Source organism: Cyrtonyx montezumae, unplaced genomic scaffold, assembly GCF_038088225.1.
Source record: "Cyrtonyx montezumae isolate F1298 unplaced genomic scaffold, pur_monq_1.0 scaffold_3, whole genome shotgun sequence".
Taxonomy (NCBI): domain Eukaryota; kingdom Metazoa; phylum Chordata; class Aves; order Galliformes; family Odontophoridae; genus Cyrtonyx; species Cyrtonyx montezumae.
The window spans coordinates 72,489,967-72,507,531 of NW_027072034.1; the positions used below are offsets into that span (position 1 = coordinate 72,489,967).

The window sequence follows — 17,565 nt, forward strand, 5'->3', positions numbered from 1 at the left end:
CATGAGCTCTCAAAATATTTTTAATAACTAAGCTTGCCTTTCCAAGCAAATGCACGCCTTCTCAGCTCCTCCACACTCCTGTTACGTATCTCAAAACCAAGCTCGGGCCACGAGGCTGCCCCCCAGGCTCGAGCTTCAACGAACTCCAGCTCAGGGCGGCGTCCCAGGGCCGCTGCTGAGGCCGTTAACTGCCTTTGAGAGCCCTCAAGGCCTTCGGCAACTCTGCACCTGCAGGAGGCGGCACTACCCACACATTAAAAGGAAAGCAGGCGCCCTCTAATCCGCCGTACTCCCTCCCCGCCAGCAGCGCCCCTTTGCAGCGCTGTGGTGGTGTGGCTGTGGAGGACGAGGCGTGTGGCCGCCATGTCTCGCTCGCAGCGCTCTCGCAGCCCTTACTATTTCTTCGTGCGTGAGCATCTGCCCCTGCTGCGGCAGCGCGGCCTGCCCGTGAGCCGAGTGAGCGATGGCATTCCTCACCTCAGCCAGGAGTGGGCGGTGAGGGGAGAGGGCTGTTGTTCAGGGGAGAGGGCTGTTGTTCAGGGGAGAGGGCTGTTGTTCAGGGGAGAGGGCTGTTGTTCAGGGGAGAGGGCTGTTGTTCAGGGGAGAGGGCTGTTGTTCAGGGGAGAGGGCTGTTGTTCAGGGGAGAGGGCTGTTGTTCAGGGGAGAGGGCTGTTGTTCAGGGGAGAGGGCTGTTGTTCAGGGGAGAGGGCTGTTGTTCAGGGGAGAGGGCTTGGGGAGAATGGAGGGCGGCCTCAGGGGAAGACCTCTGTGGGATGGCAGCGCCTTTGGGTGCTGAGGGAGCGTGTGCTCGTGGGGTGCCCTGCGTTGAAGCCAAACGGCTTTGTGAGGGAGTTATGTGAGAATTGACAGACTCCGTTTGGAAGCAAGGAAACGTTGATTTGTGGGGTTGCTGAAGGGAGAGGTACAGAGGCATTGATGGTTCTCTTTGCTTCAAGCTGCTGACAAAGGAGGAGAAGATGGTCTATGCAGAGAAGGCTCTGAAGTGGAAGGAAAAGAAATCCTTGCAAGCTGCAGCCAAGGAGGTAAAGGTGCAGGAAGGAGCAAGTGGTGTTTGCATCAATGGGGCTAATTGCTCATTCTGAGTACTGTAAACTGATAATTATCAGCCCTTGTCAGGCAGAGACAATTATCTGGAATGTGAATGTGGATGTTACTCACACTTTATGCCTAGATTGCATCGTGTAAGCCTCTGAGGTTTCTGGGCATCTGCCCAAATCTTTTTGCTGCCCTAAGAGCTCACTGTTCGTGTATGGATGTGCAGGACTTTATTAATAGAACTGCAACTCCCTCTTGGTCTCATAGCCACAGAAAAGTCTAGTTACTCAGGGATTTATCAGCTCAGATGAATACCTATCCTAATCAAAGGCAAATGAGCGTTTTGAGGTTTCTTTATCAAAGTTGTGGGAATTGTTGAAGATTTCAGTCTGAAAACTTCCTTCTATGCATCATTAAGTTGAACAAAACAATTTTTTTTAATACTTCTATTACACTTCAGAAGCTTAGCTGAAATTCCTTCCAACTGTGTGTTGATTGAGGTACTAAGATAACCGTTCTCTGTTAGTATTCTTGCCTTAGCCTTCAAGTCTTCAGGCACTTGTATACACACTAAGAATTTGTTCCACTTAGCCATAATGAGCAGTGGACATCCTGTCTTTCTTTGGTAAGAGGTGATGAATTTCATTAGAGTTAGTTGATGGAGTTTTCTCATCTTTTCTAGGGCCCTAAGAATCCAGTACCTGCTCACGTGACTACAGAGACGTACAGAGTGACATCTCTTCTTGATGCCTCTGCTATATCATGGATGAGTGATCAGGGTACAGTGATCTTACAGTAGCCGGTGCTGTTAGATAAAAGCTTGCCTTCTAAAGATATTCTGTGTTGTACCCGTACGAAGATAGTTTTCATTTTGGCAGTAGTTGCCTTTGTCAGATGTGTGCTTGTTCTTAGTGATGGTGTAGGCCCACGAAGACCTTTCCTCGTGTAGTTGGTGCAAATGCTCCTCTGCATCCCTTGAAATAATTCCACTACCTGTTTTTCTTTTAGCTTAATGGGTGTATTGTTACTAATACATTACTTACAGTTCCCTCAGGGCTTTTTGCTCTGACATTTGTGATTTACAAGGCCTAATCCAAGTTTGGGATAATAGAATGTTCGTACTGAGATCCAAGGGCAAGAAGCTCAAACTAATCTAACACCTATATAATATAAATGATATAAATGGGTAAGTACTTGGTCAGTACCTGTGGGACATCCTGGCTAGTTTCCACGTGTCTTGAAAAGCAAGCTTTTTACCATCTGTACCTCGTCTTCAAATGGATGTTTGGATTAGAATTAAGTAACAAACATGTTTTATTGTGGAAAATGATAGATGGTGACACTTGCAATAGAAGTTAAACAGCCAGTTAATAGAAGCTGTATCTGTGCTGTTTGGTCAAGTTTCTGCTCAAGCCTTTTACCTAACTAGTCTCTTGAACATGTCATAGTTATGCAGGCTCAGAAAATAGTAGCTCTGTTGAAAAAGTGTAATATCTGTTAGCTTTCTCACTGCCAGAATCTATGCTCAGCTGTTGCTATAATGTAAACTTGATCAGGTTGATGATGGTGACTTGAGCTGGCATAACTGATCTTTCAGCTGAGTCCGAGATGCGTTTTATGATCTTGCTCCTTAATATTTCTCAGTGAAAGTCTTGCGTGGTTGCCCATACCGGATTCATTTTTTTTCTTTGTGAAAAGAGCTCCACTCAGGAGGTCTGTCTTCCTTTCCCACTGCAGCTTGTGGAAATCAAGATCCATGTAAAGTAGTGCCAGAACTTAAGCTTGGGACAGGTGGTGCTGAGTATCATAGAATCTAGCCTACTACATCATTTTAGTAGAACAAATAAGGTTTTTGTTTACTTGTTTTGATGAGGGGCACAGTGTAAGGGTGGGTACTATCTTTAACTTCAGAAACAGCATTATGTAGCGTTTGTGACTGTTAGTTAAAGTATTGTTTGGTCATTCAAAACCAATAGAAGATACTTTATTTTCTAATTTTAATTAAAGTAACAAAATTATATCTATTTTTTTCCTTTCAGCTGTGGTTGCAGACATCTTCTATTTCCTGGACATCTACAGTCACGGCAAGCTGCCGTCCCACTGTGATCAGCGCTTCCTCCCTTGTGAAATCGGGTGTGTCAAGTACTCCCTGAAGGAGGGCATAATGGCTGACTTCCATCACTTCATAGATGCAGGTGATTTCCAAGGAAGGGGGGTAGCCTGGAAGTAGTTCATCTTGCTCTGGGTTGAGAGGGAAGTTTTCTAGTGCCAGTTGCTGCTGTGCTCATTAGATTTCTGATATTAAGATAGGTTTCTTTCTTTAGCTACAAGCGATTAGACTTCTACTTTAAATAACTGAGCATTGCTGTTTTCTGCTTGCTTTTGAACATCTACTTAAGTACTTGGTCTGCATGAAGCTTTGTAGAGGGCAGAATAAATCCAAAGGGCACTTCTGATGTTTGTGCTTTATTTCGTGCTGAGGAATGTTTGTTCTGGGCTTAACTTATAAATGCAATGCAATATACTCTTCAAATGAATGCAACTGAAAATATTTGTTTTCAAGAATAGTTGTGGTAGTTGTACAAGGCCACAGGGGAAGGTGAAGCTGCTCCTTTGTATAAATAAAAATCTGCTGCCTATTTCAGAGTTAAGGATCTGTCACTGTGGTGATGGATGACGGTTGTTTCTTTTTCTCCCATTCCTCGTGTTTTTCTGCAGAAGTACCACCACTTGGTTTTCGGTATCACTGCCAGGCTGCTAGTGAGTATCAGTGGAGGAGAAGAAGAGTGCTATGCAAGGCTTTACAGTTTTGGATTCTGCTTATCTGTTCTATATCCAGTTGTTTTGTAAGTCTCACCTGGAAGCTTCCCCTTCTGGGGACTTCCTGTCATCTTTTGAAGAGCAAGGGGTGAGAGGACAGCTTGCTGCAGTCACCTTGCTTATTTCTTGTACCCTCAAACAGCAGAGCTCTTCACTGCTGTGTTTCCCTCGTGACTCTTAAGCAGTGTTTATAGATTGTCTCTTTCCGTTAGTACAATTACTCCCCTTGTGTGCACAGGGAACAAACTTGGCTTATGTTATCCTACGTCAAGTATTTAGATAATGACCTCTCAAAAGGGGTAGATGTGCATGCATCTGCTCACAGCCCAGATTGCTAGCCTTTTTCAGGAAATAAGGTTTTCGTAGCTTCAATTACACATCTTCTCTGTAGGGAAAGAGAGGCATTGTTTTTAAGTATAGATGTATATACATCAAATTACAGAGGAGGGCAGATGGTGGTTTAAGAAACAAAATTTCTCATAAATTAAAATTTTATCCTCTTCACCTTTTGCTAGGTGATGCCACTCATAAGATTCCTCTGTCTGGATTTTGTCTTTCGCGTACTTGCTACCCAGTTGTCATACGTGAACTTCTTAAGTTTGCCCAGCCAGCTGGAGGTGCTTGTCCTCGTTTTTACTGCAAGGTATGATCAGGGTGTAAGGGAACTGTTGAACCACTGATCACCTGAGGTGAGCAGTGAGGCAGCTGTGGGAGCACAGGTGAAGGCAGTGCACCTGTATGACTGGAAGGGGTGGTGTCTGACTCCACCTCTCCCGGACCCCATTTAAGGGCTGACCACCATCAGGGAAGGATCTCTTGTTGCAAGAGATCCCTCCCTTGTGGAGTTTCTTTTGCGAGCTTCAATCTTTGGAAACAGCTGAGTGTTTCTCTTCTTATCAATTGTCTGTTTAGAAGGATTATCCAGAAGATAAAGTATACAATCTCTTTTGACTAACTATACCATTTGGTATTAGTAATTTGTCTTAACCTACACAAGGTCAAAGTAAGGCACTCAAAATCAAAACCTGAGTTCTCTTCCAGTGGGTAATCAAGGAGAGACTTTGCTCTAATGCGCATTCTGTGTGCAAATGAGTGATGGGGGAGGTTGGGACGATGACACACTCAAAGTTTTCTTCCATTATAGAAAGAAATTACCTTACATAAGTTTGGCAGTTGAAACCTGTTTTTTTTGTTTCCAGCTTTTTGCAGGAACTAAAAATGATATGGAACCTAAATAAGCAAGCTTCCTTTTTTGTTCTTTTTCCTTCCACACCTAGCCACACATACAAACCCCTGCTCTGTTAGAGAAAGAAGCTAACCTTTCCAGAAATGAGCGACACAATTTCTGCCTACTTATTCACAGCCTGCGTGTCTGGCTCTGTCTATTGATGAGCATTTCAGACTGTTCTGACACTGTTTGGAATTTTTAAGATTGTACTTAACTTGAGTGTACTGGATAATAGTTGGGTAATCTCGCTTCTCTGAGGATGTTTTTACACTTTAATGACTTTTCACGTGAGAATGCTGTACATCTTATTTTTGCTGAATTGCTGATGAGTGAAATAAAACACTGAGGTTCAGAGGAATGTAAGCATCGTGCCAACTATATATAATTTTTTTTATTCCCCTTGAGCCTAGTGCTAGTTAACTCATAAAAGGAGTGGAGGATCTAGATCTTGGGCTCCATATATAAATACAAGTGCTGTGCATGGAGGGAAAATAACATACAGCAGTTAGTAGAGATGGCTGTAGTATGAGTTAACAGTTAACTTGTCTCCATGTATTAGCCCAGAATTTCTCCTGAGATTTGGTTGGAAGACTGCCTTGGTATTTGATTCCTCTTCAAGGTAATTTTCCGGGAGGTTGTATATAAACATGGACTTTTGTTTTGGGAATGATTTTTTTTAAGTGCAGCCTGAGGTCTTGCAGATATTAAATTATATACTGTACTTATTATGTTCTTGAATGTGACTGAGATTTTCTTTTTCTAGTCTGATGGCAGATTCCGAATCAGCTGGTGTCTTGAACGAATGGCTCGTGTAGCAGGTGGGAAAACAGTTGTTTTTGGCTTTTGTTTCTCCAAGAAAGGAGGGTTATCTGATCATGGACTGCTGTATTGGTCAGAAGGAGTTCAGGTCTCAGGAGTTTCATAAAAGCTGATACTGATAGCTAGAACTGTTGCGTGTGCTTCTTCTCTTCCTCCCCATAAATGCTGCATGGTTAGTCAGCTAACCGGCTAATGAGCAGATGAAGAGTACAACCAGAAAAAGGTGCAGAAGCAGTGAGATTACTGAGAAGGTGAGTGTAGGGGAACAGATGGGGGAACTAGCAGCTTCTGAGGAAAGATGGCCTGTAGGTAGGATATAGTGGAGTAAACTGAGAGAGTATAGGACCTGCCTTGATAAAATGCCAGATATTATTAATATCAGTGGCAGAATAATTTGTTGAGGTTTACGTGACTGTAGGGATAGAAGAAGATGAAGAGTGAACAAAGGCTGGCTGAAAAGAGTGGATGTTATGCTGATGTGGATTTCCTCTGGGCTATAGGTGTTCGGAGATCTCTGGAGCTTCTTACTGTAGAAGACCTGGTAATAAAACTGCACCAGAAGGAATGCCAAAAGGAGCCATCCAACGCTTGGGTGTTTAGAGAGCTAAATGTTGTCCTGTGGGATTTTTCCAGTAATACCAGGTATGTTGGTTTCTTTTTCTGTGGAAATGGGTATTGTTCTGATGTGTCTGGGTGCCTTAAGTGCAGCTTGTGCACAGCTAGGCTAAATTCTTCAGGAAACCATCTCATCAAAAGATTTCTTATCACAGCGTGGCTAAAACAGGAGATGTGCGTTGCTATCTTTCAAAAAAAAAAAAAAAAAAAAAGACCGGTGTCTCTAATGCTGAGTCTGGAGCTTGATTTAAAGGACAGTTAAAAAAAGAAAATATATTGTGATACTTGAAGTCATAGAAGTGAGGAGATTCAGAGCCTTGAGAAGCTGGATTTTAGTATGTACCTCACACTGCAACTGTGATGATGAGCTAGATGTGCTTTCTAGTGGCAGAAAACAAGCTCAAGAGTCAAGTTACATCTCACACTTTCCTGAAGGAATTCTTTTTATAATGCTAGAATGCATGTATTTCATAGGATTGTTTTTCTTCTTTTCCTTACATGTCTTGAACAGTAATGTTTTTACTACTTTTGGATCCTTGTGTTCTATTATATAGTACCTAGAGGCATTGCAGAATACTTAGCACTGATACAGTTAACAGTGGAGAAAAGCTGAAGTATGCTTCTGTTATAAAGAAGAATTAATAATTTGATCTTAATTCTATTGAATTTTTTGTCTACTAGCACTTATCCCTGAAAATCTGCTTATGCTATGGACATCTAGATCACTGAGTAATCACTGCTGTTTCTTTCCTTCTGAAAGAAACTACTACTTCACAGTAGAGGAAAGCATTAAAGAGAACGGAGGAAAAAAAAGTACTTCATAACATTTGCAGAATGAAACGGGGATGGTTGTATTAAGAGGGATTTTCGTTGTAGTGGGAAACTTAAAGATAATCAGAATTTAATGGGGTTTCCTTTTGTCTCTGCCACAGTGTCTGGAAGGTTGCTGGCTAAGTGCAGTTCTCAACTCTACATAAGTCATCTAGATCTGTTAGTAAATGTTGGTCATCTGTGTAATTTTAAATGGATGATCACTGAGACAAAAGATAACCTTTGATGTTTGCTCCTGTTCCTTCTGATCAGGCCAACTGTTCGCGTTGATTAAAGATGTAGATACTTAGACAGTAAACCTCCGTTTCATTTTATGTAGGTGCAAGTGGCATGAAGAGAATGATATACTTTACTGTGCTTTGGCATCCTGTAAGAAAATGGCGTGAGTATTTCACAGGAGTTATCTGCAGTGTGATGGCATTTCATTTTGTTACACACGCTTTTTGGCCCCGATTGCTTTGAGCACGGTGATTCTGAATCTTGAGTTTTATTTATTTCTTGCACTTCCAGGACTTCATTCTATTTTCACTTTAGTTTTTGTATTAATACTGTAAAGCAGTATGCTGCTGTAGCAGTTTGGTATAACGTGATGTCTATGATAATATCCATCACTTGGTCATCACTACCTTCGCTATTGGAGAGCTGAAAGAAATGTTCTTTGTTCAAATTCAGTGTTTGTCTTCAGAGGTTTACTAAGCTTCAGTTCGATGGGAAATTCTCAGTATATTTTAGTCCATCTCTAGAAATTTGTATACTGTTTTACATATAATGTAGATACGCAAGCTTCTCTTTTTTAGGTTGAGGGAAGGACAAATAGTTGGGAAAGAAATGCAGTTTAAGATCTCAGTCAATAGTAGTAATATTATTTGAGAGAAATAGTAATTAATTTTTTATTAAAAAAAACAACCAGTATTAAGCAAATTTCCAGTGATGGATTTAATGCTTATGAGTGGTTACATTTGACAGCATGGGGAAGTGACTGTGTTAATTTGATAGAATATGCTGGTGAACTTGGAAGCATTCAGGGTTGTTAGCTGCTTTGACAATATCCTTTTGCCCTCTGTCATCTCTGCGTCTTGATCTGTGGTGGCCTTGTCAGTTGAAGATCTAAGAATGCTGTGTTTCTGTATATAAGCATTACAACCCTATTAACAAAGCTTTTCTTGATTTCTTTATTTCCCTGGTCAAGTTATTGCATCAGTAGATCTTTCGCTGGTTCGTATGGAGTCTCACTGACAGCTGCTCACCTGCCTCTTGAAGACTTGTATTTCCGCTTCAGTCACAATCTGAGGCAACTGATACTGGATGCTGCACGTTTTCAGGTCAGGTTCTTCAAATTGTTTTCCTGTGTTATTTCAAGTTAACTCAAGTCTTCTAGACAGAACACACTTGGTAATTTCGGGTTAGCCATCTTCTGTTTTGGATGCTTTTTTTTTTTTGAGGAATACTTGGTAGACTGAGAAAAGGAAAATAATCTCTAGCTGGGCAGTTTCTTGTGGTGTGTTATTTATTACTACTACTCCCAGGTATCACAAATAGTTACGCATGCCACTTTAGAGAAGACTTCTTATTTTGAATGCTTATTTCTTTCTGCAGGAAATGAAGGCCAGGGGTTCTGGAAGGGGTAAATGCATCCTTTCTCCAAGTCGAGTTCAAGATCTTGTCCCTTCTAGATGTGAGTTCGAGATTTCCTCATTTGTAAAGGGAAAGAGAGTATTTAAACATAATCCAGTTGCAGCTTTTTCAAATTTCTGGGCTCAGAAGTTACTGTCTGTCAGCAGCATAGAACTCAGCTCTGCGTGAGCTAGGTTTGTGCAGATATCATTGAATTTCTCTAGATGAAATAACTACACTGTTACTGGACCAAAAACTGTGGTCAGTAGGTCTATACAAAATCAGATTTTTCTCATGAATGCTGCTGTTTTATAACACCTTATTGTTTTGTCATATTTACTTCTTTCTTGCATGTTTAGATGCTTTGAGGCAGGGCAACCTTTAAAATACCATCTCTCTTCTGGAGTTGTACCATTTGACTCTGCACATACTTCTTGCAAGTATTTTGTTACTCCTGGATTTATAAAAAAAAAACTTTGCTCCAAGTCCTCTTCTTGGAGCTAAAATCTTTCTAATATAAAGTATGTGCACTTGATTCATTTGTGCAATATGTGGCTAACCTTCAAAATGGAACAGAATAAGGTTTGCAAGACAAATAACTGTAAGAACTCTGAGTTTGCACCTTATGTTTTTGCGTGGATAACACACACTGAATTAAATGCTGAAACTGTTCTAAATATAAATCATGAGATCTTACATGGACTTGGTGGTTATGGAGGGCAGAACCTGTTTCTCACTTTTCCTGTTAGAAATACTGAACACATTCCACTCCACAGCATATAAAAGAAAATTCCATTAGTTTATGCAAGCTTCAAGGATTTATTTCATTTGTAAACTATTTCATTAGGTGATTCTTCACTCCTTTTGAAGATGTCTTCTTATGGAACAAGTACCACACGCGGAAGAGGAGTCACTCGATGGCTGGGAAATACACGTGACCTGAGCTCATCTTTCAGCCACTGAAAATCTTCTTTACATCTGTATCTTTTTCTTTTTCTTAAGGAAATAAACTGCTGTCTGGAGAAAATGTTGGTTGTCTTTACATCTTACGTGCAACTTTTGATTGTTCAAGTTCTTGTTGAAATGATGAAACTGTTACTTACTGGACTTAGAGAAGATCTGGAAGATGTTTTGAAGTTGTGTCCTCTCTAAAAAGAAATGCTATGGTAGTTCTGTTTCTTAATGGATGGAGTGCAAATTCAAGAGTGATTAGCAACATCATTGAATTAGAAATTCTTTAGTGGCCACTCCAGCTTTAAACAAGTGCTGCTTTATTTTTTTTCTTTAGTAACCCCCTTCACCTCATCTGTATATGGAAGATAAAATTTCAGTGTAACTCTCTACAAATGGAGAGAGCAGTGGAGGTATGACAGGATGCACTGGAGAGTATACAGTGTCATGGTCTCAAAGGATTGCTCAGAATTGGTTTCTTCCACCCACTGAGAACTCGAGTAGTCATTCGATGCAAAAAAGCAGATATTCTATGAAAAAGTGTGGTGACAGTTTGTCAAACGGTTTACGGGCAGGTTCGGCCCGGTTCTGTGACGATTGGTGCGGGGGACCCACGCCCCAGGGAAGGGGGAAAGGGAAAAGGGAGATGGGCCTAGGAACAAAACAGCGGCAGCGATCTGAGGAGGAAAGCTAATTTACTAAATAAGATATCGGAAAGCAAAATAACACAATGTAATACAATATAATTGGAATTAAAGCTAATAAATCAAATAAAATGAGCAAGAGAGAGTGTCCGATAAACCGAAGGCCTTACGCTAACGCTGAAGGCGGACGGCAGCGAGCACCCACTGCTGAGTCCATCCCAAAAGGAAAGAGAGTGTCCCGTGACCGCAGACAGTTTTTATCTTTCCCTCTGAGCGTAAACACGTAAGAACGCAAAGCATCGCAAAGTCCTCTGGGGAATGGAGTTCTTCTTCTCTTCTGAGACAGGTATACCTGGAACTATCGATGATCCACGGAGCTGGAGCATTAACTCTTTAACTCTAAATGCACTACATGATGTTACGATGTGGAATACCAGTACCAAAAATCATAAAACCATGACATTCCACCCCTTATTCCACATCACTACATCATGTTTGATATATGTGTATAGAAGAACAGTGATTAACATGCATTATATACACACACACACAACATATATAAGTATATACATGGAATTACCGACTGCACTCGCCCAACATCAAATTCCCTTGTGGTACACACTGAACATCCCCATTCTTCTGCATCACCCACCAAGTGGACCCAGGTCCCTGAGCAAAAACAGTTCCACGGAGAGGTTTGCCCTTTCCAGAAGCTGGAAGGACCCAAACTGCTTTTCCCAACATGTTCTTTACATGTACTACAGGGACCTTATCTCCCTCTACAGTAGGTAGAGATCTGGATTGGGCAGGACCATCACGATTGATGGATCCTCGAGTGTTGACCAACCAGGTGGCTTCTGCCAAATGCTTCTCCCAGTGCTTAAATGTTCCGCCACCCATTGCTTTCAATGTGGTTTTTAACAACCCATTGTACCTTTCAATTTTACCAGAAGCTGGTGCGTGATAGGGGATATGATAAATCCATTCAATACCATGATCTTTGGCCCAAGTATTTACAAGAGAATTTTTGAAATGAGTTCCATTATCGGACTCAATTCTTTCTGGAGTGCCATGTCGCCATAGGACTTGTTTCTCGAGCCCTAAGATGGTGTTTCGGGCGGTGCATGGGGTACTGCATATGTTTCAAGCCACCCAGTGGTTGCTTCCACCATGGTGAGCACGTAATGCTTACCATCGCGAGTTCGTGGCAAGGTGATATAATCAACCTGCCACGCCTCCCCATATTTATACTTTTGCCATCGCCCTTCTTCCCAAAGAGGTTTCATTCTCTTGGCTTGTTTAATTGTGGCGCACGTATCACAGTCATGGATAACCTGTGCAATAGCATCCATAGTTAAGTCCACCCCTCGGTCTCTAGCCCATTTATATGTTGCATCTCTTCCTTGATGGCCAGAGGTCTCATGGGCCCAGCGAGCTAAAAATAATTCACTCTTGTGTTGCCAGTCCAAGTCTGCTTGAGCCACCTTAACTTTGGCAGCTCGATCTACCTGATGGTTATTTTGTTGTTCCTCAGTTGCCCGGCTCTTAGGAACATGAGCATCTACATGGCGCACCTTTACAACCATATTCTTTATTCGGGCAGCAATGTCTCTCCACAGTTCAGCAGCCCAAATAGGTTTACCCCTCCGTTGCCAACCATTTTGTTCCCGTTGCTGTAACCACCCCCATAAAGCATTTGCCACCATCCATGAGTCAGTGTAAAGATAAAGCACTGGCCACCTCTCTCGTTCAGCAATATCTAAGGCCAGCTGGACAGCCTTTACCTCTGCAAATTGACTTGGTTCTCCTTTTCCTTCAGTGGCCTCAGCAACTCGTCGTGTGGGGCTCCACACAGCAGATTTCCATCTGCGGTGCTTACCCACAATGCGACAGGATCCATCTGTGAACAGGGCATATCTCTTTTCATTGTCTGGTAGTTCATTATATGGTGGGGCCTCTTTGGCACGTGATACCTCCTCTGCTGGTATTGTTCCAAACTTTTTACCTTCAGGCCAGTCCGTGATCACTTCTAGGATTCCTGGATGACTAAGGTTCCCCATCCGAGCTCGCTGTGTAATCAGCGCAATCCACTTACTCCAAGTGGCATCAGTAGCATGATGGGTAGAGGGAACCTTTCCTTTGAACATCCAGTTCAGCACTGGCAGTCGAGGTGCCAGGAGGAGCTGCGTTTCAGTACCGATTACTTCGGAAAGCAGCTCGAACCCCCTCGTACGCGGCTAAGATCTCCTTCTCAGTTGGAGTGTAGCGCTCCTCAGACCCCCTGTACGCCCGACTCCAGAATCCAAGGGGTCGGCCTCGGGTCTCTCCAGGAGCTCTTTGCCACAAACTCCAAGTGGGACCTTCCTTTCCAGCAGCAGTGTAGAGGATGTTCTTTACATCCTGTCCCGTCCGCACTGGCCCCAGGGCCACGGCACGGGCTATCTCCTGCTTAATTTGCTCAAAAGCCTGCTGCTGCTCAGGGCCCCACACAAAATCATTCTTCTTCCGCGTCACCCGATAGAGAGGGCTCACAATGAGACTGTAGTTTGGAACATGCATTCTCCAAAAGTCCACTACACCCAAAAAAGCTTGGGTCTCTGTCTTACTGGTGGGTGGAGACATGGCAGTGATTTTGTTAATCACATCTGTAGGGATGTGACGACGTCCATCTTGCCACTTTATACCTAGGAACTGAATTTCCTGTGCAGGCCCTTTCACTTTGCTTCGCTTGATAGCAAAGCCAGCTCGCAGAAGGATCTGGATTATTCTCTCTCCTTTCTCAAAAACTTCTCCTGCTGTATTGCCCCACACAATGATATCATCAATGTATTGTAAGCGCTCAGGAGCACCGCCCTGTTCCAATGCAGTTTGGACCAACCCATGGCAAATGGTTGGGCTGTGCTTCCACCCCTGGGGCAAACGGTTCCAGGTGTACTGAACGCCCCTCCAGGTGAAGGCAAACTGTGGCCTGCATTCTGTGGCCAAAGGAATTGAGAAGAAGGCATTAGCAATGTCAGTGGTGGCATACCACTTGGCTGCTTTTGACTCCAGTTCGTACTGGAGTTGTAGCATGTCTGGCACAGCAGCACTCAGTGGGGGTGTGACTTCATTCAGGCCACGGTAATCTACCGTCAGCCTCCGTTCTCCACTGGCTTTACGCACCGGCCATATGGGGCTGTTAAAAGGTGAGTGAGTTTTGCTGATCACTCCCTGGCTCTCTAGCTGACGAATCAAATTATGAATGGGGAGCAAGGAATCCCTGTTGGTTCGGTACTGCCGTCTGTGCACCGTTTTTGTAGCAATCGGTACCTGTTGCTCCTCCACTTGGAGCAACCCCACAACAGACGGATCTTCTGATAGGCCAGGCAAAGCAGACAGCTGCTTAACGTTGTCTGCGTCCACAGCAGCTATTCCAAAGGCCCATTGATACCCTTTGGGATCCTTAAAATATCCCCTTTTGAGGTAATCAATACCAAGTATACATGGAGCCCCTGGGCCAGTCACAATAGGATATTTTTGACAGTCTTTACCAGTGAGGCTTATTTCAGCCTCCAACATGGTTAACTCTTGGGAACCCCCAGTCACCCCAGAAATATAGATTATGAGAATGAGAAGGCTGCCTGATATCCTTGCAAAGCTGTTCTGTCCTGAAAAGGTCTCAGAAAGCATGAGAAGTGTAACAGTGGATGGAAGGCAAATATATTGCACCTATCTGCCGAAAGACAGTCTGGGGAACCATAAACTGATAAATTCCCGTGCTTCTTGGAAAGATCGTGGCTTGAGCCCTCTTGGAACACATTTTTTTGGGTATGTGAAGTAGGAGGAGAAGAGTGGCAGCGGTCAGCGTGGATTTGCCAAGCCAAAATCATGCCTCACCATCCCACTTGCCTTCCTTGATAGATTTGTGAGTGAAACAAGTATAACAGTGGCCATTTGCCTTGACTTTGGCTTGCTGGATTGTTGAAATGGACTTCTTTTTTTCCTTTGTACACTTCATTACACACGAAATAACTGCTAGATTTCCGAGGTACTATTAGAAGGAGGAAAAAATAATATATAAATATCTTAGCAAGATTTCTTTCAGCAAGCGTACTATTAATGATTTATCAGAATAATACTGTTCTGTTCTTCCCAGTTTGGTGAACAGATCTTGGTAGTCCTGCAGATGGGAAAATGGTTTGTGAGCACTTAAAATCTGGTGTTCTGTTGTTGCTTTCTTTTTCATGCACAGATAAAGCATATGCGTGTGTATTCTTCCGTCTGAAAGCTGAACATAACCAAATAGAAATATACTATTGACTGTCTGGAGTGCCACTCCATTTCTGCTCAGTTCCCATCTTGCGAGGGGTGTGAGTATCAACGTTAGGTATGTATACATTAATTCCTAGGAATTCATTAAGTGTTGTTCACTTCCCCATCTTCTCCCCAAATGTGTTGCAGGCACTGCTTTAGTGGATCACTGGGCAACATTAAATGGAATTGCTGCCATGTTGTTTTAGAGTAACTTTGTTCATCCTTCTGATAAACTGCTGTAAGAGGTTTCTTGGAAAGAAGGTCATTGCCACAAATCCTGAATGAATGAAGCAGCATTAGTGGCAACAAAGTTCCTGACAGTTTTTCAGTGTACACTGACCATATTTTGTGACATGCAATTTTTTGAGACATGTAATACATACATGGATGGGAAAGCACAGGTCTCCAGTTCTGGAGCTGGATTTCCAAGCCAGAGATCTAATAGTCAGGTGTTGGTATATTGAGTAATTTCACTGAATTAAGTAGTTAGTGAAAAAGTAACGTATAAACATTGGCACAACGCTTGCTTTTATCCCCTGGAACGGCCCCAATGCTGCAAAAATTATTTACAAATCAGCATAAATGCTTTAAAGGCCTCTTCTGCCAGCTAAGTTAAACAGCAGGCAACTGCATACTTAAAACATGAGTTTCTAGTTCAATCACAGGGAGATTTTCCCAGGGCCAGGGCTAGGAACACTGATGACACTGTGCTCCAAAGATGATCTCTGCCCTCTTTTTTTTCTCTTCCTTAACCTTATGTAGGAAAAACCTTTCCCTCCTTGTTGCTTATTCATTTTATTTTTCAACCACACATGTGGCCCTAGGAGTGCTATTACTGCAACCTTGTCCTTTTCAGAGTTGATGCACACATTATCTGAATTTTTTAAAAGGATGGACTGTTAAAGGGTGGGTCACAAAGCTGCACGAGAGAAAAGCACACTGTGAAAGAAACGAAAGCAAATGTGCACAGGTTCACTTCTAGCAACACTCACACAGTAATACAAAAGAAATATTCACCTTTGGGGCTAAAAAGCTAGATTCTGCAAAAGTTTGTATTTAAAAGATGAGTTATTTCTTGCAGTCTCACTTGAGACATTTAGTATTAATATATCAGGAACTAGTCTGAGGTATAAATGATTTTGCACAAGAGTGATAGTGACTTTAAAAAGTTATTCTCGTTAAATTCACATCAAGATTTTATATGTTTTTAGTAATGTCATTGGCTCTTCCCATAAATTTAAGAGCAAACCCATTCAGTGGTTCACAAACAGCATAACATAAACTGTTTAATTGGATTTGAACAAGATATAAGAGCCTCCAGAAGACTGAACTGCATCCGCTTTTTTTAACCGTCAGAGAAACCAGCCACCAGTGAGATGCAAAAGCAATCTGATCTGACCTTATCTGCCAGCAGTTCCGGCAGTGACAAACGCAATTAGCTAAGTTAAAGATTTTAGCCTAGACAGCAGTTACCTCCTTTCAAGCTAAACAGACTCAGTTACCTAGACAGAAGATAAAGAAAGAAGCTACACTGAGGGGAAAAGGCAAAGTTGTCCTTTGGAAACACATGGAAGTCTTTAGAAGTATTTTTGATCCTTGTGTCTAGGTTTACAGTAAATTCACTCCGTGGTAGAAGATTGGAAGGAATCTTCCAAGCCAGAGCTACATTTTTATTGAGATTTCTGGGACACCTTCAGTTAAGTTGGCTGCATGAGAAGCAGTGAGCTGGCTCTTGTTCTGCTACACCACGCAGGCTATGCAGGAACTGCAACCACATCCTGAAGATGATTCCCCATCAAGGTGGTCCCCATAGGTAAAGGGAACAGCAAGCAATGTGGCAGACATCACACACCTAGGAGAAGAAAAATCTGGCTAGAACTTAATCAGATCTTATGCTGACACTGCCATTTCAGTTACCCTGCTTCAGATCAAACTTACAGTCTTCCATTGCAGGCAATCATATTTCACAATCCCTTCTGGTAACAGATTAAAATTTTCTTCTACAGTTAATTGTGGTTGTTGCTCTGTTAATTTCCTTTTAGTTTTTAATTTATTCTGGCCAGTGACAAGTACTTTGAGAGAGATCAATAGAAGGCTTAAGGGAGGAAGCAACTCATGCTGCTCACCATGATGATATACATCTGATTGTTTCCAGCTTTTATCTTATTTGAACCGTGGCTCAGCATGCAAATTTTCAATGAAACAAGTATCAGGTACTCGATGAGATATATCAAAACAAACAAACAAACAAAAACCCACAAGAGTCTATACAGATGTCTCAGTTTTGTAACAGACAGCATCATAGAACGGTTTTATCCTTAAAGGTCATCCAGTCCAACTCTCCTGCAACGAACAGGGACACCTCCAGCTCCATCAGGTGCCTGACCTTGGGTGTCTCCAGGGATGGGGCATCCACCTCTCTGGAAAACCAGTTCCTGCTTCTCACCACCCTTATTGTAATAAATTTCTTCCTTATATTCGCTCTAAATCTTTTAGTTTGAAACCATTTCCGCTTGTCCTATCACCACAGGCTCTGCTAAAGAGTCTGTCCTCCTCCTTCTTACAGCTTTAGATAGAGAGGTCTCTCCCAGGTCTCCCTGGAGCCTTCTCTTCTTGGGGCAGAACAGCCCCAGCTCTCAGCCTGTCCTCATAGGGAAAGCATTCTATCCCCAGGAATCTTTTTGCGGCCCTAAG

At 42.5% G+C, this 17,565-nt stretch overlaps 1 protein-coding gene across 1 annotated transcript; it reads left to right on the top strand.

Annotated features, from left to right (window-relative positions):
- Positions 1-363: 363 nt before the first annotated feature.
- LOC136053341 (protein maelstrom homolog) lies at positions 364-9,946 on the top strand. Its single transcript, XM_065744105.1, has 12 exons — positions 364-495; positions 957-1,043; positions 1,739-1,835; positions 3,096-3,251; positions 3,775-3,816; positions 4,392-4,519; positions 5,868-5,922; positions 6,424-6,565; positions 7,689-7,751; positions 8,559-8,691; positions 8,966-9,044; positions 9,831-9,946. Exons 1-12 carry the CDS (start codon positions 364-366, stop codon positions 9,944-9,946), a joined length of 1,230 nt encoding a protein of 409 aa, XP_065600177.1.
- The last annotated feature ends 7,619 nt before the right edge of the window (positions 9,947-17,565 follow it).